Below are 22,530 nucleotides of genomic sequence, written 5' to 3'. Positions count from 1 at the left end.
TAACAAATACCAGCACGTAACTGAAAACTGAGCTTAGCATTTTGCCTGATAGCTAAACACATAAATGGAATACACTAAACTTACCTTGGGTGGTTAAAGCCTGAAACTACCAGATAGAATAGTAAATCCTAATAAACAATGATCTTCCTTTAATATTTTTTTCTTTTTGGCATGGAGAACTTTTTAATCTGTATATGCACATGCTCTGTTCTTTGTCTTAATTACAGTCCAGAAAAAGCTTGGCTTCATTTCCAACCTATGTTGAAGGTAAGGTGGTTCTACAATTTCTAAATATTTTTGCATATCTAAAGAATTCCAGTATTTATAATGTATAAAATTTTATTTTCATTTGCTGAATAGAAAAACTACTGGAGTTGGGTGCACCGATTTAGATCAAACTGTTTTCAATCTGAAGCCTGAGCTAAATCCTACTTTCTGAAGTTCAGGAATATGCATCTTTTATTTATTAGTGTTTCATTCCAAATTTCTGTCTGATCCTCTAGGCTTTTATCAGTATCACATAAAACACTGCTAATTTTTTTTATGATGAACAAAGAAAAGAGGTTAAGCAAGATGACTGCAGTGCTCTGTCTAGCACTAATTTCAACTGGCATGCTCATTCCAGTCTCAGTTGGATTAATTAGCAGGATCAAATTAATGGGACTAATTGGTAGGCCTTCCAGAGGGGATCTGCACTGCTTTACAGCTACTTGTCCTCTAATTACATAATGCTTCCTGTCTTAGAGTTCAGGTTGTACTAGTGATACGTTCGTTGAAAATGATGTGGAAAAGCAAATTACCTACTACCTGAACTGCTGTTACCTTTTGTATGAATCTGCACTCCACACTGTAAAAAAAAAAAAAAAAAAAAATCCAGTTATGTTGTTAGGAGAGCATGACAGGAGCCAAAAATTCAATGTTTCGTTTGTTGTTTTGCCCCGCTAGCACTGTGTGCTTTACAAAGTGCTGGAAATAGAGTTGGTCATACGTTGTTTGGACTGTCTTGGAAATCCTTGGCTTGCTTTGCAATTTCCTGTATTTAAATGATTAATAGGATTGTCAGTCATTCTCTTTAGACTACAAATTGGTCATTGTACTAATCTCTTAGATATGTTATTTTATTCTTAAAAATGGCTTGCATTTCTTCAGGGCTCAAGTTTCTCATGCTCGTGGTTGTTAGTCTCTTGCATTGTAATTAAAACAGAATTGGCATTCTGAGTAACGTTAAACTTTGAGCTCCATCGCCTCGCTTTTCAAGAAAAGCCTTGAGCTAATGAAAGCTCCTTTCTAGTATTACAGCATTTTTTTGCTTTGCTCCTGGAACAGAAAACTTAAACAACAACAAAAAAAACCACTCAAACCCAACTACTTTTACCTATAGAATGCTTTAAGATAATTTACTTTTTCACTTGTCTTGAACATCAGTTGTTTTTTCCTCACTTGTAAGGAAACACGAAGCTCAGCTAGACCAGGTTCCCTTTGGGATCATGATAATTTTAACATGTAGCAAAGTGTTAAACCGCAACATCTTTATATATAGTTTTTTTGTGTGTGTGTGTTTGGCAATTATATCTAAAAGTTGCAAATAATAAATACTGATTCATAATGGTTTAAATTGTTAGGCATTGAACACTTCACCCTCTGACTTTCCAGGGAAGTTGATGGGAGTCAGATGGTAATCTTTTGGGACTTAAGTGTTGCTTTTTCCCACTGGAACATCCTGTGCTTTGTGTATATAGCAACATTTTTACTGGATTACGTACTTTCCCTTAATATCCTTGTTGAGATTGATTTTTAAAGGCCTGTGGGAGGAAAGTAATTTGTTTAATTGGGCTATCAGTCTCTTTTATAAGGGGAGAGGCGTTGTACCTGTAAAGCATTGCCAGGGAGATTCCTCTGCTGTGTACTAACTGTGGCTAACACCCAAGTGAGCAAGTGGCTGATGGCTATTCTTAAATTGCACCCTTTCTCTTTTAGTTGTAACTGTCTTAGAATTGCAAGGCGATTTTTGGTGGATAAGAGGAGAGCTGAGTACCTATGTCTCTTTGTAACAGCAAAAGCTCTGAGAGTTTATTTTGCCAATGGGTGATTCCTTTTACAAAAAGATGAGCTATTGTAAGAGACAGATTGGATTAATTATTACAGTTTTTGCTGGAGAGATGTTGAGAGCATTTACGTGGTATACTCTGAAAATACTGTTTTCCATGTTGTCATGGTAAACTGTAGTAATCCAGAGGAGTGTTTACTGCCACCAGGTGCAGGCTCAAGTTGTCAGTTTTGTATTTTGCCATGATTCGGTGTGATTTTCTGCAGTGATTTCTCTCCTTTGTTACAGTTCCTGGACCTTGCGATCCTGAAGACTTAATTGATGGAATCATTTTTGCTGCCAATTACCTTGGTTCAACTCAACTCCTGTCTGATAAAACTCCCTCCAAGAACGTGAGAATGATGCAGGCTCAGGAAGCTGTCAGCAGGATCAAGGTGAGGAATGATTCTGACTACTTCTCCTGCTGTACCTTAAGACTGTGGATATGTAAGCAGTAGTTTTCTTGTGTAAGGTTGTCTGTGGTTTCAGGAAGGTTGAGTGCCGTGTTTTTCTGCATGGTAAATGACTTACGTAATGCTGCTTTTCGAACATGAGAGATAAATAAAAGTCAACCAAATCCTTTTAATCCCTGTAGTAATACTTGTGCTGTACTGTGTTATCTAAGCCAGAATCTTAAATCATTGGTGGTCGTATTTTATTTTTTTATAATATTTATAATATTATATTTTACCTGATTGCTGAGAGACAACAGGCTTAGGGGATAGCTAGTAAGTATTGCAGCTGTTTCTGGTTTGACACTTGAAGGAACCTGTGCTGTGGTAATGTCTGCAGTTATTTTTGACTGTGCTGTGGATATTTTCTTGACCTAATAATAGTTGTGATCTAATTTAAAAAGAAAATAAGATCTTGTGACACACACAGTAAACAAAAGGTAAGCTACAGAAAGGTGGGAAATAGGGACTTTACCGAAGCTAGATCTAAGAGGGACATATCACTGCAAGCTGAAAAGAAAGATTAACATCAGCTATGATAAGAAGCTGTTACCAGGAGTTGAGCGTAAGGCTGGACAGGAGGCCTGCACGCAGTACACAGTAGACAAGATGGAGGGGGGGGTGCGTTAAAGAAATCTGAAATAGAGATTGATTTATTCAGAATGGGTTTATGCAGTAGAAGATACTAAATATATTTGTAAGAAATTCATTAGCTGAATGAAGTCCTTACTGAGGTTTCTGTTATGCCTCATCACTGCTGTGCCTCAGCACAGAAGGGGTCTGTTCAGCATATTTCACTCTTCAAATCCATAATTCATACATCCATTTAAATGACCAGGCATGCATGTTCTTGGTTGCAGTAAATTTGTCTTAAGGTGGAGGTCCTAGTAGTTGCATGGTTGACCTGGTAAAGGCAAGCTTATGCGCATAATTTTCTGAAACTAAGTGAATTTCAGAAAATTGTTTGCTTACTGCATGGCACACAGTACCATTGTACAATTCTATGGCAGATACTGTTCTCCTTCTAGGTGATGGAAATGTAAATATGCCTCTCTGCGCCGTAGGATCTTTGGTGTTGGTTTTGTCTGTTATTGTTGGTGATTGCCATTAAAGGCAAACATTTTAGTGAGAACTTCATTATGACAGATAGAGTTCCTGCTCCTAGATTAATCACCACTCAAGACAGCCTGTAGGCCAAACATATAAAATATTGCTAGTGATACTTGTGCCTTACTCAAGCTTGTTTATGGAGTGTGTTGGATATTACATTTATCTGTAGGTAGAAAACAAAGTTTATGAATTAAGACAGATCTTGTAAAAATCTGTAAACTTAAAGAGTGTTGGAAAAGAGGGAACAGCTTTGTTTCAGGCCTGTTGTGTTCACATACCTTCTAATCTGAGTGTGTTCCTTTTGAATTTAACAGTCCCTCTAATGCTTCCTTTTAGCAGAGCAATTAGACATACTAACAATATGAACAAACTTTGAAAACAATTCTCCATACTTTTTCTTTAAACAAGTACCTCTGCAGATAGAAGAGTTGACGGGTTTGTTCCATGGGCACATAACTATGTGAAGCCAACATAAGTTATAACAGATACCATGCTTTGAAGACGTTCATTAAACCTAATTGATTTCATACTACCACCAAGAGTTACTTTCAGTATTAGGAAGGGGGTGGAACTATTTTCTGACTGTAGTCTTATTCATTCAAATGGCATAGGAAGCAATATGGTTTACTTGAAATTGATCTGTTTAATACTTATAGCAGTATAGAAAAAAAAAACTTCTGTGTTTACAGTTCACACCTCATTTGTGCAGAATTGATGCTATAATTTACATACTGAGTAACAACTCACATTTTTATTTTTCATCAGGAGATTTGACAAATTCGAACTAACAAATAATTGAAATTACTGAATGTAATTTAAGATTGAAGCCATATGTGACAATAATTTCATATTCTGCATATTTTGTTTACCATCTGACTTTCAGGTGTTCAGTAAGTTGTAGTACATTTTTTTGTAAAAGTCAAGTGGCTTGTATATCTAAGACAAAAAGTGGAATCTTGCTGAGTTTTAAAGATTGAAGATTTTGAAAATTGCAAGTAACTACACAGTTATATTTTGTTTAGGCGAAAAGACTCTTCATATTTAAAAAATATTTTATTTAGGTTAGGTAGTTTCTGTTCTTCCTAAGCACACTGAAATAATCTTCCAATCTTCATGAGCGAAGTAACAATGAAGAGGATTTGACTGATAGTCTGTTGCATGGAATTATCCTGATTTGGTGAGGTGTTTTTTTTTTGTGAACTGTAACTTCTTTCATGACCTTTCTGTGTAGTGTCAAATCACTTCTTAAAATTGGTTGTTCCGTGTCATTACCTTAGTTCTGTGAAATATTTGAAAATCATTCTTCAAAAAGATTAACGCAGAGTAAATGCTGTCATTGAAACAAAAAGCAGAATTTTGAATTTCTCATCTTTTCAGCATGTGCTTTTCTACTTTTGTGAGATCTCAGTCATTATATAAAGTTTGGGGACAGAGGAGAAAATTGTCTGGAAGGAAAGCTTCATTATGGAGAACAGTTTAAGTGCTTTATCTCATTAGTGTCTCCCCCTTGCCTGGTGTACCAGCACTCTGTTATTCAACATACGGATAATATTTCTCAGTACCAGCTTAAATTAATGTAATACAGAGCCTGCAGCATGAAGCTGTTCTGATTGCTTTTGCAATGGTTTGTTATCATGAGGCTATCCAATATTACTCCATTTGAAAAAGGTGACCAAAAGCCTGTGTGAGAATATTTTTTCATACTTAAGCAGCATGTCTAAAATTTCAGTAGCTGCGTATGGATTTGACTGCACTAAAGTTGACAGATTAAAGTTGTGAGCATCTGTACAGTTTTTTTTGTCTCTCGGTTGAGGCTTCCTGTTTGTTCTTCATAAAGGCAGTTAGCTATGAATTTCTCTTCGTTCATCTTGAAATAGTAATCCTCCACAAAAATGCCTGTAAATTTAATTAGCTAACATTAATTGTTGGAAGTGAAAGGATATCTGCCTGCTTAACGAGTATTGCGTTTCTTTAGTAAGCAGGTTCATAACTTCATTTCACCTTGGTTTGAATAATGATTGCAAGATTTTAAGAAAGACGATGTTTATTTATTTTGTTACTGTTGCAGTAATAGTGTGTAAATATGTCTGTTGCAGTGGGTAGTATATCTTTGGATGTAAATCAGTGAAGCTAGTGACAAATTAGTGACAAGGCTGTTCTAGGAGGCTGGAGCTGTGAAGTATGTGCCTTTCTTGAAAAAACACAGTGATATGCAGTTGTCAGAGGAAATCTTTGTTTAGAAATGTAACGTGAACACTGGCATGGGTGTATTTGCACATGAGAAGGAGAAAATGGAGGTGCAGGTTAGCTTCTGTCACTTTGTTTTTCCAGGAAAAACTGCTGATGATTTATGTTGTATTTTTTTTTTTGTTCTGGTTGGTTGGTTTTATTGTTGTGGTGTGGGGGCTATTAGGGAACTTGATTTTAAATTCCTTACATCAGAAAAAATAGGAATAAAATGGTTAAAACTCTTATCACCTTCTATACAGGTGTTGCTTGAAAGAATGTACTCATGGCTTCTACTACTGCAAATGAGGGGGAGCTTCTTTTTTTTCCTCTTACAAACAAACAAGCGAAAACCTGTTTGTTGAGAGGAGTATCTTAAATGGAGAAAAAAATCCTTTAGTGTGTTTCCTGACTCCTCTTCTTGGTGTGTCTTTTTTTTGTTTTTTTCATTTTTAAAATGGTTATGATAAACATGAAACTCGGGAAAGTGAAGAAAAAAAAATTAATCTGGGTTGGGATTAATTTAGAACAGCTAGAAGTCTGTGAGCCCTGGTGTTCGCATGCAGATTCCTGCTTGACTTGGAGTCTCTGTAAATTCTTCTCTAACTGTTCTCCTGTCTCTGTTTATTCCATGCTAAGCAGATGGCCCAGAAATTAGCCAAAAGCAGGAAGAAGGTGCAGTACAAACTCCATCAGCTTGATTTTATGCCTGTTCTTTTGTTTTCTGGGAGGTTTTTCTGCCTTTCTTTTTATTTTGTGTTATTTTCTGCATCCAGCAAGTTTTTGTTTGTTTGTTTGTTTTAAGATTATTTCTGAGCCACCATACAAGTTGACATTTCTCAGGAATCAGTTGCCTGGTTGGCCTTTTTTTGTTGCTTATCATTAGCCATTTCATGTTAGAAATAGATAAAAAATTGGAATTATCAAATGGTTACAGGCAGTACTCAAAATCCATGCTAAAGAAACAGGATTAACATGGAAAAGGTTCTAACTCTGTAAAATGACAGATTAAAAATAAATCTATTTTATCTTTTATCTAGACAAAGAATTATTTGTTTGATTCACAGATGTGTCAAATTGCTGGATGCAAAAAAAGCTTACATATACATGTTAATATGCTGAGAATTACTCACTTGAATAATAAGTTTTCTTTATGGAGATTTTAAATACCTTTTAACAAATGTTAACTTGTAAAAAAAAAAAAAATCACAAGCATTGGCTTTCTGCTGACAAAGATCTAACGTCTGTGGGGGGTTGATGCTTGATTAGTATGTTGTCTGACTGTGAAGGCTTTCCTACCAGAAACTGCACTGTGAATTGCTTAGACTGTGCCCACCTTTGGTGTGTTTTTTTCCATTGGTCTGAGCAGTCGCTGTAAGCTTAAAAAGAAATTCCTGAGGCAAGAGATACTGTTAGGTGTTTCTGTGGCTGGTGTGGAAAAAAATTCTTTAAAGTGGGATTACTAATGTGGCAAAAATTGGAGAATCATTCTAATTTGCATGAAATATTTGTACGGTTCATGTTGCAGTCACATATAACTTTATTGGATCAGTAAAGATACCAGGGAAGTTTTTGTGGGGTTAACAATTGTTTGAATAATATCCAGTTCACTTTCATAAATCCGTATATAGTTTCCATATCTTTGTGTTTCTCTTTAGCTTCTGCAGTCTAATATTCTATCTTGCATTGCTGTTCTGGTGACTGTGTTTTAGTACACCCCTGTTTGTGAGCTAACATCATTAGTAAGGATGTTACCTTGTATGGGTATTTGACTCTAATCTGTTTACTTGCAGGCTCCAGAAGGGGAATCTCAACCCATGACTGAAGTGGACCTCTTCATTTCTACACAAAGAATTAAAGTACTGAATGCAGACACACAGGTATGGACAAGGATACCTTTGTGACAGTAGGCTACTGAGACAGACTTTCACCTACCTGCCAGAAGTTATCTTTCAGAAAGTGCTGGCTCTTGTATTTCCCTGGAGGACTTCCTAGGAAGAAATCCGTGCTCGAGAGCCAAGCAATTAACTGGTGTGTCTGTAGTAAATTATTAGAAATTTTGGGTAAATTAGCTGCAGTCAGCTCACTTCTTATTAGCTGTCATGTGACAAGTATTGATGGTGCCCAGCGTAGCTCGGAATGTTTGGTTGTAATAATTTGAAAGCAAAAGTGCTTTGCACATTGAACCCACACATCCCCAGCATATTCAAGTCCTGATATTGAGGGTTCATTGTGAATTTTAATTCATAAAACATGTTCTTTGCTTTGCTCTCGTGGAAAGTGAAACTCTTGTTTTCTGTTGGCATCTTCCTTCATGCATGACACTTTGTATGGGCTTCACTTAAGTGAGGTTTTTTTATTGTCATTCGTATGCTTTTATAGAACCCAGAGTCCAGTAAAAACTTCACTGAAACAGCTTCTCATGCTGTTTTTTTTTTCTCTTCCCTAGGAAACCATGATGGATCATCCCCTGCGGACCATTTCTTACATCGCAGATATAGGGAATATAGTTGTTCTGATGGCTCGTAGGAGAATGCCACGGTCTAACTCCCAGGATAATGTGGAAGCATCTCACCCTTCCCAGGACGGAAAGAGACAATACAAAATGATTTGCCACGTCTTTGAGTCTGAGGATGTAAGGAATTACCTGTCTCATAATTTTCTAGAGGTGGAAACGTAAGCGCATCTTGGTAGGCTTGAAGCCCATTGGAAAGTGATCCTGCTCATTCACTAATCACAAGATATTTCACCTTGCTTTTGGTAGCATGTTTGGATCTGACATTTTACTCATGAAATTGATGTTTATAAGAAAAACTTCCCATTTTTAAGCTTGCACAGTATCTTTCTGAAGCAATGATAAGAAAGATCAGTTGCCACAGCTTACATATACAAGCTCATGACCTGCCAGTGAATGTTTGTTAAAGATGCTTGTTTTTCTAGGCAATTTCTGATCTAAATATCACATCAAAGATTACTGCATATCAGAAACATCTTTTTTTTTGTTTTGTTGTTGAGTTGAAGAGTAGTTGCTGTTATTGTATTAAAAGACAGCTAGGAAACTTGTTAATTCCCCAGAGTACCCTGATAGCTGTGTAAATGTGGTGTAGGTTTACTAAGTTTAACTTACCTGTCATCAGATGAGCATTATTTGTAGCGTGGTGGTTTTATGCACTTTGTAAAGCTTGGTTACTGACAGCTAAATCACACACGGATTGAAGTGGCTAGAGATATAGTTGTCGGTCTCATAATCAGGTCAGCCCTACACACGTTTGCACAATGTTTCAAATAATTTGGGAAGACAAAAACTCCCAGTTCTGAGCCTCCAAGCAAAAAAGTATTAACTGTCTCTGTGGTGACTGTCATATTAATACTAGTCAAATGGTTCACATAGCAGGAGGTGGAAGAAGAATTGCAACCATGTGTAAATTGCATACAGATCACGGAATTGATGCCAGTTGCAGAAGGCATCCTGCCCAAATTAGGGAGGATGAGGCAACAGCTTACTTTCTGTTCTTGTGGCTTGCACACCACTTAGTTTGAAGGAAGACTTTGTAGTGCAATTTGGTGTATACTAAAATACTTAACAGAAATAAAGAGGAAGTATCAGTTCTTTTAAAATCCTCTTATGTTTTCTACTCCATGGTGTATCAGCAAGGACTTTGATGTGGGAAGGTTTCCTTGAATTACCAGCTGATTAAATGTAATGATGATCTACGACGATCCTGTATTCAGATAAATTAATGTAGCTGCTGGTGGATGTACATATGTCGTCTCCCCCACTGAGGTTGAAAAGTAAAGACAAAAGCATTCATAGAAGTAATCCTTTGTCAATATTTTGTCTGAGAAACATAAAAAAAAATTGCAGATTTCTTTTCTAAAGTAACATGTAAGCCATTTTTGCGCAGCTTTTCAAGGAACGTGCAAAAATTGGTTTATTATCGTTTGAGATGCTGCCCACTATGAGGCCTCTGTTGCTGTATTTCCAGCTTAAGTTTCTGCACTAGTAACCCTCGTACTGATCAGCTAGAAAGCCAAGAATCAAGCTGTCAGATGACAGAGGTTGTGGCTTGCTTTACTTCAGCATGTGGTAGACTTATCTTCATCTCCTGACTCTGTTTCCCATGCTGTTCTTAATACTTTGGATAGGTGGAATCGATGTTTCCTTCTAATCGCTGGCATTACTTTCTGTGGTTTCTTTGAGTAAGATCGTATTTATATTGGATATGATCATTCCTATGCTGTGAGATACTGGCTTGGAAAGAACCTATTCGTATTTCCAATAAGAAAAAATCATTGTTCAGTGATGTAAAAGTAAGCTGAGAAATTTCCTTAGTCATTGTGTAGCTCACAAATAGCTTGCAAAATTGATCTCAAATATCCAGATTACTAAGAAAGAGAATGGAAACTCTGTAGTACCTATTAGCTGCCAGGTGGTTACTGTTCAGGGGAAAGTACAGCCTGTTTATATTACAAATCTCGTATTTATCTCATTGTCATCTTTTCTTATGTGGCAGCTGCATATTTAGAAGAATCTACACAGAAACTGGCACAGAAGCTGTAAGCCCTCAAGTGGATGTTGGCCAAAATGTGTCCCTGCTTGGAAATGTCCTTACCTAAGGAACCTAGCACTAGATTTTCAGTTCTGTGTCTGAATCTTCAAAAGAACTGATTCTTAGTGATGTGCCCAAATGCTGGGTGTCTAAATGGGAATCGATCTCTTCTTGGAGACAAGATGTATCTGTATGAACATAAAATCCACATTTGTCTCTTAGCTTACTGTTTTTCCATTATCATGCCATCTTGTTCTTCCCATTAAACTGAGCATTGGCAAGTAATGCTAGTCTAGATATTTGCCTTTTCAGCATTGCTTTAAAATACAATCAGTGTCATAACTGGGGCTTGAGAACCCTTCCATTGCTGGGGACCAGACTGGACCTTAAAATACAGTTCATAGGCTGTACAAAAATACACCTTAGAAGTTCTTGAAACAGGCCCTCCCCAGGGGCTGGTTAACTATGGTGCTTTGTCCCTTTTCCCTCACCCCCCCCCCCATTCAGCACTGTGCTCCAAGGGACTACTTCTGTGCAGGTTGTAGCTAGCTTCTGTGCCCTACACAGTGCTTCCTACACATACAGCTCCCGTTACACACAGCGGTACTCTGCACCCTGTGTACTGCTTTCCTCTCCTGCCCGGTACCTGTCTTTTTAACTTTACCTTGATCGCTATCTCAAACAGCAGCAATCCCAGTTGTCGTCTTTTTCCAGCTCCATCCCCTACGTTGCATGACACAGAACTTCCCCTTCGTGCCTTATTTTTCTCCCATAGCTGCAAATGTAGAACAGCTCCTGGTGCAGCAATGCAGTGTAGTGACTGGCTCCTTTCTTGTCTTGAGATGCAGCAAAGGGTACCAGAAGCTGCATGTGCAAGAGAGGGCATGCATAGGACAGGCTGGGAAGGAAAGGTGTGGGGAACTGCCAGAGTCACTGGAGTTAGAAAGAGACAGAGGGAAACAGTGTAGTGGGGAGAGACTGAAGGAGGTAGCAGTGTGGAGGAGTTGTGTGTGACTATTTCCTGTCACTTCAAAGGCTGTATCTGGCCATTTCAGTGAGTTGCTTCAGTGAGTTGCTGCAATTTTCCTTCTTCATCTGGGACTGAGGTAGGAGCTGCCAATACAGACATGATGATTTCAAAAGGGGGAGAAGAAGAGGAGGAAATGCCCTCTTAAATGTTACTGTGTGTTTTCTGGTAGATGTTTTCATTTTCTCTGCTGGCTTGTCAGAGAATAGCATTGCCTCTAGTAGAAGGGAGAGCCACCTAGGAGCTGCAAGGTTGAGAAGAACTGTAGGTGGGAGATGGAGTTGTTTTCTGGCTTCTGTGTTTCAGTCACTGCAGCAGGTATGCCTTTACATTTATGCTAGTGACTCCTAGCTGAGACAGGATTTCCTTTTCTCAGGTGAACATATTGACATCTCAATTTTTAATGCACAAGTATTTTTTTGAACTGTAACTTGACTTTGTGGGGATAAACCGTTTTACAGTGTGATTGTACAGTGGACCATCAGAATGTTTGACTTTTTTTTTTTTTTTTTCTTTTCTCTGGGAATTACTTCAGGCACAGCTGATTGCACAGTCTATAGGTCAGGCCTTCAGCGTAGCATACCAGGAGTTCCTGAGGGCAAATGGCATCAATCCAGAAGACCTTAGCCAGAAGGAATATAGTGATTTGCTCAACACCCAGGACATGTACAACGATGACCTCATTCACTTCTCCAAATCTGAAAACTGCAAAGATGTATGTCTCATTTTTCTTCCTAACAGCGTTAAGATTCTCTGTACTAGTTGCAGGCCCATACTGGCACAGATCAGAAAAGCATTAATGTTTCTTATAAATGACCTAAATGAATCTGGAATATCCTCCCCAGCAGGACAACCTGTCATTGTTTCTCTGTCAAAGGCAAACAATGAACCTCAAGTCTATTAGCTGTGAAATGTGCATCTATTTGCATTTTTTTATCTAATGATTTTAAAATGTTTGATTTTGTATGTTAATGAAATGAATTTAAAGCAGATTAACAATTAATGCAATTTAAAGATTACAGTAAACAACGTAAAATTTATGGAGGCACTAATGTTAGAGTGGCTGATTCTAGATTTTAAAGAATTGTTTTTGCTGAAAGAATGTGCTGCTTTTTTCTTTTAAAAAATACAAACCTGTGCACCACTGCAACAGAGAACTAGTGGTTTTCCAATGTGCAGTCATAAGCTCTTGTAAACTCGTCTCGTTTAACTTTGTCCTGTGAAGTGCATGATAACTAGGGTTTCTTCCCCTCCAGTTCCCTCTGCTCATACACAGAAAAAAATTGTGTGAGGAATGTTCAGCACTAAGCAGAATCTGTATATTGTTGATTCTTTAATGTTTGAATACAACTGTTCTGTTTGCCTTTGAATTAGGAAGGCAGGTTGCAAATAGTGAAGGGTATGTGTTTGTTAATTTGTAACGTGTATGGGGGAGTTATATATAAATATATATTTTTTTTCAGAAGATGTGGGGAGAAAGGGAGGGGTGCGTATGCATTTCCATATTTGAGAAAAAGCTTCTGTTTGATGCACTTTTTCTTACAATACAGGTTTATATTGAAAAGCAAAAAGGAGAAATCCTCGGTGTAGTGATTGTGGAGTCTGGCTGGGGATCCATTTTGCCTACAGTTATCATAGCCAATATGATGCATGGGGGACCAGCAGAGAAGTCTGGAAAGCTGAATATAGGGGACCAGATCATGTCGATCAATGGGACCAGTCTGGTTGGCTTACCTCTCTCAACATGTCAGAGCATTATAAAGGTACAGAGAATGTTTCTGGTTGTTTTCAAAGGGTTACATAGTAGGAAAGCAGTAAGTATAGAACTATTAAGTATTAATTCTTCCGGAATGTTTGTAAAGCACTTTCCATTTAGTGGTCTTCAAAGTGTGATGCAAATTATGCTCCACCAATTTTCTGACTCTTGGAAAGTGAGCTGTGGCATTTACAGAACTTAACATCAGAACTTAATGTCTCATGTATACAGAACTTAGCATCATCAGAACATTTTATTGGGAAGGTAGATGCTGCCAGAGGCATGTCTAAAGGTTCTTAACATTTTATATGACAAATGGAGATGCAGTTGTCTAATATTGTTACAAGCTGTACTAACTGTTTTATTGCCTTGTGTCTGGCTGAAGTGGAGCTGAGGCTTTTTGTTTGTTCTGTCTTTAAATATTTTTAAATTAGAATTAAAGGCAAAGGAACCTGTTTATCCTCTCTAGAAACTCTGCCTGGATGAAAAGCTTGACATGAGCGAGCAGTGTGCACTTGCAGCCTGGAAGATTATTCAGCCTGAGGAACAGAAGGGGAGACCTCATTACTGCTTTCAAATACTTAAAGGGAGCTTATAAATAGGAGGGAGACCAACGCTTTATGTGCTCTGATAGTGATAGGACAAGGGAGAATGTTTAAAATTAAGAGGGGAGATTTAGATTAGATATTAGAGGGAAATTCTTTACTCAGAGCATGGTGTGGCACTGGAACATGTTGCTCAAAGAAGCTGTGGATGCCCCATCCCTGAAGGTGTTTAAGGCCAGGTTGGATAGGGCTCTGGGCAACCTGATCTAGTGGTAGGTGTCCCCACTATAGCATCAGGGTTGGAACTAGATTTCCCATTCTGGTTTCCAAAAACATGAATGCTGTGCTATAGTGAGAAATAGATGCACAGATTTCTGAGCCAGCCGTTTTAGATCAGCAAGTGGAAATGAAAGCCTAGAAGAGTAGTATATGAAAAAAATGGCAGAAGCAGTCTTGCATTTATGAAGTATGGGGAAAAAAATTCTTGTTACCTATCTCTCAGACAGCTTCAGTGGAACTAGGTCCAGCACAAATTCAGGCTTTTCGTGTAAGCCATACTTGTTTCCTATCCCCACATTAGTTTTGTTTCTAAAACCGTGATGACTTGTGCCTCCTTGATTCAAAACCTTTTCAGGCAGAGTTTCATTTTGATGAGGCTCATTTGCACTTTCTCAAAACAGAAGCAACCAGCTTCTCTTCTGCAGACATTTCTCTTACAGTAGCTGGTACTTATGGTTGTAGCCATTTAAAAAAAAAAAAAAAAAAAAAAAAAAAACCTGCTAGCCATTTATTTTGTCTTTCTAAAGAAAAGAAAAGTCTGGATTTTCGTTTCTTCATAGGCATACATCTAGAGCTGTTCATATAGCGCTTCTCGGATCAAGTACATGAACTACTGAATGATCTAAGCGCACATTTAAATGTGGCAGAAACATCTCAGGATATCAGATTTATTTAGCGTGCTCTAAGGACTCCTATGAAAATATGAATGTCATGTAGATTTGAAGAATGTCTTGCGAGCACTTCAGTAAAGTCATTTTAGAGTTACAGATGTAAGCTCCGTTACTAATCGACTATAAACCAATTACAGAATGACAGAGCTGAGGAGAAACGTGGTGGTGGTTATTCCCCGATTGCATTATCCTATCTATCTGTCTCTTTTTCGGAAGCCTCTGCTGCTGTCTATTATCAGAAACAGACCCAGGGACTACAGAAGGAAATAAACTGGTCAAGTTATGCAAGTGCTTTGTTTCTAGTCAGCATTTATTACTATTTTGCATAATATTAGATATTTTATTTTACATCATGCTAAAAATTAGTCATGTTTAAAATAAATGTGCTTTTTGTAAAGTTAGTAAATTATTTGTTGGCGGCTACATTAGTTCTTTCTGAAGGAATAGATGTAAATAACTTGTGCATACAATAACTTGTGCAGGGGAAGTAAGCGAGCATTCATCTCAGCTCTGTTGAAGGCATGTAACTTGAATGAACTGAAGTTAGATACCTAAATTCCTCATAGAAATCATCATCTCTGTGTGCTTCCTACCCTTCTGAATTTAGAAGACTAAGGCAGAAGCCCATCAGAGTAAACATGATAACTATAGCTTAGTACAGATTAAGTAGTTCCTGTCTTTTACTCTGTGTTTGTTTTGGAGGCCCTTGGGCACGTACAGTGCACAGATAAACCCAGTGAGGAGTTGAACACTGTCATGGAAGAAGTAGAACTGGGATGTTCTTTCTGCTGAGAGTGGAGAGGAAGCAGTTCCCATAAGCACGTTCTCACTTGGAGTTCATACAATCTTTCTCTTGAATCTGCCTGAATAATGAGCCAGGCTGAGCTCAAGATCATGTGGACGTGAGGCCGTCTGTTGCCCATGCAGTGACTGCATCCAGGCAGTTTGAGGCATTGACAAGAAAAAAGATGTAAAGCAGTTCACCCTGATAGGATGCCTGTCCAGTTATTTTAAGTCACTGCTGAATGCAGAGTTCAGCTCAACAGAATCACCAACAGTAAACTGGATGGAGAAACTTCTTTGTATTACCTTGGCTGCAGTGGAAATTATTTTTCAGAATTAACCTTCTGTTAATGCCTTGTGTCCCCTAGTTTCAGTGGGACCCAGATTTTAATTGTACGTATAAAAGGAATTCAGAAATAGGTACTGGAATTGGTATGTGTTGTATAAGGCAAGGTGGAAGCTACTGTATTCTTTAGGAAGCATTTCTTTCTTGATATGGATTTACTTATTTATTGAAGATTATTTCTTTGTGTGAATGAAGCATTTGAGAGCAGAAAAGCATGTCTTCACTCCTATGTTGGAAAAAAGATCTTGACAGTCTACAAGTAAGAGATTTGAGCACTTGAAATTGTACAGGGGGTCAAATTGCAGCTACCAGCATTTCAGCATTTGAGTTTTCATGGAGTTAGCTATACAAGCACTTTGCTGATTCTCTGTGGCTTGCAAACACCTTGATTCAAAGTAGAGTCCACTAGAGAAGATTCCTTAGGGCTGTTTCTGCTGGGGTTTAAATAACTCCAAGGATGGTCTTTGCAAGTTGCTCTGTTCAGTCTGTTGTTCAAGCGTTTCACCACCTTCACAGAAAAAAAGAAAATCTTCTTTCATTTTTCTGCTGGTATCAAGGAGTTCATGATGAATGTATTATTCCAAGAAGGGAGGAGGAATGGAAATTAGAAACACTGCTTACAGGAGCATTTGATAGGAGTAGAACCTTCCAGAATCCTACGGGGGAAGCCAATTATTTGTTACTATCTTAACTACATATTTGAAGTTTCATTTCCCAGCTACAGTTGGCTTTTTTTGGTTTGCTGGATAAACCAGTTTCATATTCTTCTTATCCATTGTGTTATGAGATTAAGAAATTTGCTGCGCTTCTTGAAACAACTTTTTCAGCTTCTTAACAAGAAACATTTGATATTGCATCACTGATTTCACTGAATATTCCCGTATTTGTTTCTGACTCTCTCAGTGACCCAGTTCTGTTACAATGCATGCAGAGAACTGTTTATTCAGGGCTATTCCTATGTGAGTATTTTAACATGTGGGGTTTTTTTTTCCCCCCAAGTGCTTATGTTAAATGCTTCACTCTGCCAGCATTTTTCATGGTGATTTCTTTTTGCAGGGTTTGAAAAACCAGGCTCGGGTTAAACTGAACATCGTCAGGTGTCCTCCAGTAACCACTGTCTTGATCAGGAGACCGGACCTCAGATATCAGTTGGGCTTCAGTGTGCAAAATGGGATTGTAAGTAGCTTCCAGGCTCCCTGGTGAAGCATTTATGATAGTGTGGGAAGAGGGAAACTCCTGTTTTCTCTTTCACAGCACATAGGACATTGCAGACATATTAATTCTTTAGGTCTAAATATTTAGTTAATCAGTTGTTTTTACCTTTGACTCTACTTAATCCACAGCTTCAGAGTTACGGGAACAGGCTCTCATAGATGAGAGAAATGAAGCTGTGTGTCTGAGGCTTTCAGTCTACTTCATTTCTGTCTCTGACCAAGCCGTTGTACATTCTGAAAATAAAAAGGCTGGTTTTCATCCTCTTTTGCAGTAAGACATCTGCATCGCTAACATCGTTAAACTGTTGTCCTTCATACACTTTTAAATTGCCAAACTATAGCACATCTGACATATAGCCTTTTCTGACTGTTTTGTTCATGGAAGAGAATACAGAGCAGTTATTTGCTGCTAACGGACCTTATTTTGAATCAGTGATAAACTACATATTAGAATTTGTTGCAAGCCTTTATTGAATTACAATTTAGAGGCAAAAATGGGTAGCTTAAAGCCTCTCTTCCATATCTAGGCACTGATAAATTTGTGCTTTCCCTTCCAGATTTGCAGCCTTATGAGAGGTGGTATAGCAGAGCGAGGAGGTGTGCGTGTTGGCCATCGCATCATTGAAATCAATGGGCAGAGTGTGGTAGCAACACCCCATGAGAAAATTGTTCACATTCTCTCAAATGCTGTTGGTGAGGTAAGAGCAGTGCAACTAAGCAGCATAACGTATTTCATCACTGTTGCCTCTTCTAGGCTTTTGCTACTCAAATCTGAATAATGGAAGTGAGGGTAAGGATGATCCATGGTTTCTTTTTTTTTTTTTTTAATTTTTTTTTTTTTAATCTGTAGTTCTCAGATGTATTAGATGAACTGTAAGCAGAAGGTATCGAGTGTCCACAACTTCAGATGATCAGTTGATGCTAATCACACTGATTCATAAAATCACCACCTGCCGTGCTCTAATAAGGGTGCAGAAATTCTCAGGCTTTAGTTTTCCCTTCTGTCCTGCATGACTCTAGCTAGTTCCTTCACCAAAGCAGTATGCACATTAGGAACGTTGAGTAACTTGTCTTATTTCCCCTAGATTCATATGAAGACTATGCCAGCTGCCATGTACAGACTGCTGACTGCACAAGAGCAACCAGTTTACATCTAAAGCCAACACCTCACCGTCACAATGTGCATGGAGGATGTTTCTCCTCAATAGTGCTTGTCACTCTAGTGCTGCATTTATGTGTCTGCAGAGACGTTTCTTTCTTTCTCTCACACACAAACGTACTGTCTCTCTATCCTCCCTTCTCCCCACCATTTTCCTGTATTTAGGGAAGGGGCAAAATATATCTATGGGACTATTTTGGTTGCATCTCTTTGCAAGTGAAACTAAACGCAGTTCCACATGCAAAACAGGAAAATAACAGCAGCATTCTTCACAGCAGCGTTCACAAAAAAGATTGACTCTGATTTGTTTGATTAATTCAAATAACTAGGGAGTTTTTTGTGACTGTAGTTTGACAAATAAGCTAAATATTGCTAAATGAAAGATGTCTTTACCTGACAGGCAGAAGTGTAAGAAGCAAAGTGATCTCTTGGACATCCTGCATGTGACTTTGCTTTTCTTCCCATTTTTCCATAGGTGCTGGAGCTCTGTTTGTAAAGGTTTACATCTGTAGGAAAAGTACAATGCCAGGGTATTTTTGCCCTCCAGAAGAAGGAGTAAATGCTGCTGTGGTAAAATGAGCTGTCCAAATACATACCTTTTGATCAGCTGTTTGTCTTGACTGCAGACAGTCAAGCAGAAGTTCTCTCCGAGATGCCTAAACGTGTCACAATTCCATTACTTACATCCAGTAACTGGGGAGGCATTTTACTTTTTTTCTTCTTTAACAACTGCCTTCCCCTCTCTGCCCCCAGGTTTCCAAATCTTTGTTTTGTTCTTCTTTGTTTTTAAATGTAACATGTCTTTTGTAGTCCCTTACCTGTTTTAGATGTTAAAGGAATAGGGGGGTGGGAGGGAGGATCTTTAATCTACAAGAGAAATAGTGAGGGGCTTTCCTGAATAGGTACACTTTTTCTAGGCTCTTACTTCCGCATTTGGTGCACACAGCAATGTGTGCCAGTGTATATAGATGTTTTTAAAGTTGTGCTTGCTATTTATGAAGTTTGAATATAAGAGATCTGCTTACTATTCTAAGTAATTTTGTTCTCTGAGCCAATTTTAACATATATTTTTGTCCAAAGACTTGTCTAATTTTATTGACTTTCTCTTCAGTTCATGACATAGATAATAATCGGAGCGGTAAAGTGGGGATAAACATATTTATTTTGTGATTTTTTTCCATTTGTATGGCACCTTTAGGATATATATGTGTACTATATGCACTTGTATGAAGATATATTGTAGGGAAGTATGAAATATAGGATTTGAGTGGCCTGTAACTTGCATGCTAGAGATAAAAGGGGGAAAATGGGTTGGGTTGTTTCGTTGTTTTTTTTTTAATAATAATAATAAATAAAAGCAGTGGCTTTTCTTCCTAGTGGGAGGAAAATTCTCCATTGTTTGTAGTTACTTTTACCAGGACTGTATACTGGTGTTTACTCTGAAATTGTACCATGCATTTAGTCCAGGCTAATGAGCTGGTTTTCTTTTAAGGAAACGGTTTCTGCTATGTCTTAGTGCGGTAGAAAGGCTCAGTGAGATCAAGACAAGAAGAGTTCACACACACAGACATGCCTGTTCTGTTTTGAAGCTGTTCTCATGGTCATAGTCACTTGTTTCCCAGTTACTGTGTAGTGGACTGTGCAAAAGCAACATTATTTGCAGTCTGGTAGTGATACCTTGGAATGTCTCCAGAGATTGATGGAAGTGGATCTGCGTGTGTGCATAGGCACACCTGGAGTGCACACTGATGGGAGCCATGGATTATGAACTCCAGAGGTTCATTTTTGGCTTTTGGAATCACAGACATCCGTGCGCTGATCAGAGGCAGAAAACAGAACTTTTGTATTTCAGTGGGCAGTAAATACGTAAGGGAGGTAACGGAGTACTGCATAAACCGGTATCATCAGTGAATATGTTTTAGTGTTGAGATTGATGTACAAGGACTTGATTTTACTGCAGTTCTCGCTGTTACATGGTTTAATCCCAATCTTTGGAATAACATACTGCACAAGGGCGCCACGTCAGTGTTCCAGGTTAAGACTTACCTCTGCTACCAGACTGATGCAAGTAGATAACAGATGGCTTGTGAGTATCTTGTTTACCTGTAAACATCTGGATTGTGGTGATCATTTGAATTTTTTTCAGAACTTTCATATATATAGTAATATATGTAAATACGGTATATATCCATGTACAATTCAGAGGATTATATACAGTGCAGCCTTTCCATAAGTTGCCTGAGGATATTCAGTGAACTCTCAAAGACGCAGTTACCATGCTTCTGGGTCCTGCTGTGTTTACACTCAGCTTCACTTGTTTCTGTGCTTCTGTACCACTTGCGTGGTGAGGTCCTTACCTGACTTCGCTACAAAATGATGAAAACCTGAAAGTATGGAGGGATGAAACAACTGTTTTTCGAAAATCTTGCATCCAAAATTCTGCTAAGTTCTTGGCACTTGAATGCTTTCATAGTCAATAGTAGGTAGGCGCTTAACATTAAGCAAGTGAATGCTTGTAGGATCAGAGTCTAGCAGAAAATACATCCTTGCAGTTGCAGTGTGTGAGTGAGGTTTCTGAACTGGCAGGTCCGTAGTTCGCACACACTGCTGGTTACTGTCTTCTAACAATGTATGTGTAGAGGAAAAAATACACGCTCCGAGTGGAAAGCTGGCAGTTCTCTGGACTGCTGCAGCAGTTTGTCAGATGACATGGATGATTAACAGTCATGATGGAGCAAACTGCTGCTTTACATTACTCCTTCAGTGACAGACCTGAATTTATTCTCTTTCTCACTGCTTTGTGCAGTCTAGTTGACTCTTTCTTCAGTGTTTACATTAAGGGTGAAACATCCCTTCTATTTTTTTATTGGCAAGTTTCTCACATTTTGTTTTGAACCTGGCTCAAATTGGGGATTCCGAGTTTGCTTGTTTTCCTTGTTTTTTAAATAAAATACATTTCTGAAGACAGCAATGTGGTTGAGATACCTTGTACATACTTAGCACAGTACCTAGACTATGAAGTTATATTATTGTTCTGTAAAGAGGGTGAATAGAAATTATTGTAAAGCGTTGGGAAAAGTATAGTATCGTATTTGTAACAATATTGTTCTTTGTAAACATTTAATGATCTCTCTATATAAATATAAATATATATATATAAATCTACGTGAGCCTGGAATGTTGATACTGCACATCTACTGAATGTAATTCCTCTGATGTTTTTTTGCCACAGGTTTCTAACCTCTGTAATGGAGCTGCAGTGGTTTGATTTGGGGTGGGGGGAGGGGGTGGAAGAGGAGTGATTTTATTTGGGGGGTGAGGGGAGCCTGGCCAGCTGTTCTGTTGTGATGTATGTACTGTGCTACATTCCTTTATTTAACAGAGCGCTAACGTCTGTAAGATTTGCAACAATAAAATTCAAAACAAAAATACCTCAGACAAGGCTGAGAGTTTGCTCATACTAATTTTAGGGGCTGGCTTGCCAATAGTGAGTGCATGAATGCTTGGAGGTAACTGAACTTCTTTTTTGTTACTGAGTTTCGAGTAACAGCAGTACGTGTATTTCTGCAGATGTGAACCAGTATTGTCAGTTTTGTTTTAAAGCAGCATTGTTCTCAGTTAATAAATGACACTAGTGCTTCTAAATGAAATTGATTTCTTACCTAATGTCGCATCACAACCGTTGCCATGTGAGTTGTCACTCTGTTTGAATCTTCTAATTGAAGGGTATTTCAAGATGCCTTTTACATCATAGAAATACCATTCCAGTGCGTGAACAACTCTGAATCTGGGGAGAGGGCAGCTCATAAGCAAGATTATACTAAATATTGTTTTCGCTTATTACGATTTCTGAAACCACCGTTTTTCTGCTCAGTTCATCAGCATGGTTTATTCTGAAAGGCCTAATACCACTTGGATAAGCAAAACTTAAAATCGTAATAGGTCTGTCTTTAGAATAAAGCCTGGAAGTGCCCGTGCAAAAGTTTAAAAATATTTGTATAACCCAATGTTGATTAGGAGTGGTATTTGAAATTCTGCCAGCAAATGCCAACAAAGGAAGACGGCTGAGGCTGAGGCTTCATAAGACTTTCTGTGCACCACAGGTTGTCACGAGTACCTCTGCACCACAGCAGGACCGCTGTGTAGTGCTGCACATCTTCCTGGGCCATGGGCTGACCTCAGCTGGGTGGCAGTGAGCAGGAGCCTGCAGGCAGCTCCCGGTACCTACTGGAGCTGACACAACTCCTGTGTCCTTGCCTTCATCTATCATTAGATCTATTCTATCTATTCATCTATCATATCATCTATCATTAAAGTGCAGCAGGA

At 38.4% G+C, this 22,530-nt stretch overlaps 1 protein-coding gene and 1 long non-coding RNA gene across 5 annotated transcripts in view; one reads left to right on the top strand and one right to left on the bottom strand.

Annotated features, from left to right (window-relative positions):
- The window catches only part of APBA1 (amyloid beta precursor protein binding family A member 1), an 88,565-nt gene extending 69,966 nt beyond the window's left edge, over window positions 1–18,599 (top strand). For 3 of the 4 annotated variants that reach the window (XM_021380711.1, XM_021380712.1, XM_021380713.1), the window contains 10 exons: window positions 228–267; window positions 2,336–2,481; window positions 6,517–6,549; window positions 7,668–7,754; window positions 8,324–8,509; window positions 11,987–12,166; window positions 13,002–13,214; window positions 16,888–17,007; window positions 17,603–17,743; window positions 18,131–18,599. In XM_021380711.1, coding sequence (XP_021236386.1) covers window positions 228–267; window positions 2,336–2,481; window positions 6,517–6,549; window positions 7,668–7,754; window positions 8,324–8,509; window positions 11,987–12,166; window positions 13,002–13,214; window positions 16,888–17,007; window positions 17,603–17,743; window positions 18,131–18,202 — 1,218 coding nt within the window. In that variant the 3' untranslated portion in view covers window positions 18,203–18,599. The remainder of the gene's footprint in view (window positions 1–227; window positions 268–2,335; window positions 2,482–6,516; window positions 6,550–7,667; window positions 7,755–8,323; window positions 8,510–11,986; window positions 12,167–13,001; window positions 13,215–16,887; window positions 17,008–17,602; window positions 17,744–18,130) is intronic. The other variant, XM_021380714.1, reaches the window with a different exon arrangement.
- On the bottom strand, window positions 14,570–18,686 carry LOC110389786. Its single transcript, XR_002433376.1, has 3 exons — window positions 18,598–18,686; window positions 17,152–17,279; window positions 14,570–16,339 (listed from the first exon to the last, which is right to left on the bottom strand). It is a non-coding gene; the product is annotated as an uncharacterized LOC110389786 (long non-coding RNA).

Source organism: Numida meleagris, chromosome Z (genome assembly GCF_002078875.1).
Source record: "Numida meleagris isolate 19003 breed g44 Domestic line chromosome Z, NumMel1.0, whole genome shotgun sequence".
NCBI classification, from domain to species: domain Eukaryota; kingdom Metazoa; phylum Chordata; class Aves; order Galliformes; family Numididae; genus Numida; species Numida meleagris.
The sequence above is the reverse complement of the archived record's forward strand: the minus strand, read 5'-3'. Positions and strand labels throughout refer to the sequence as shown.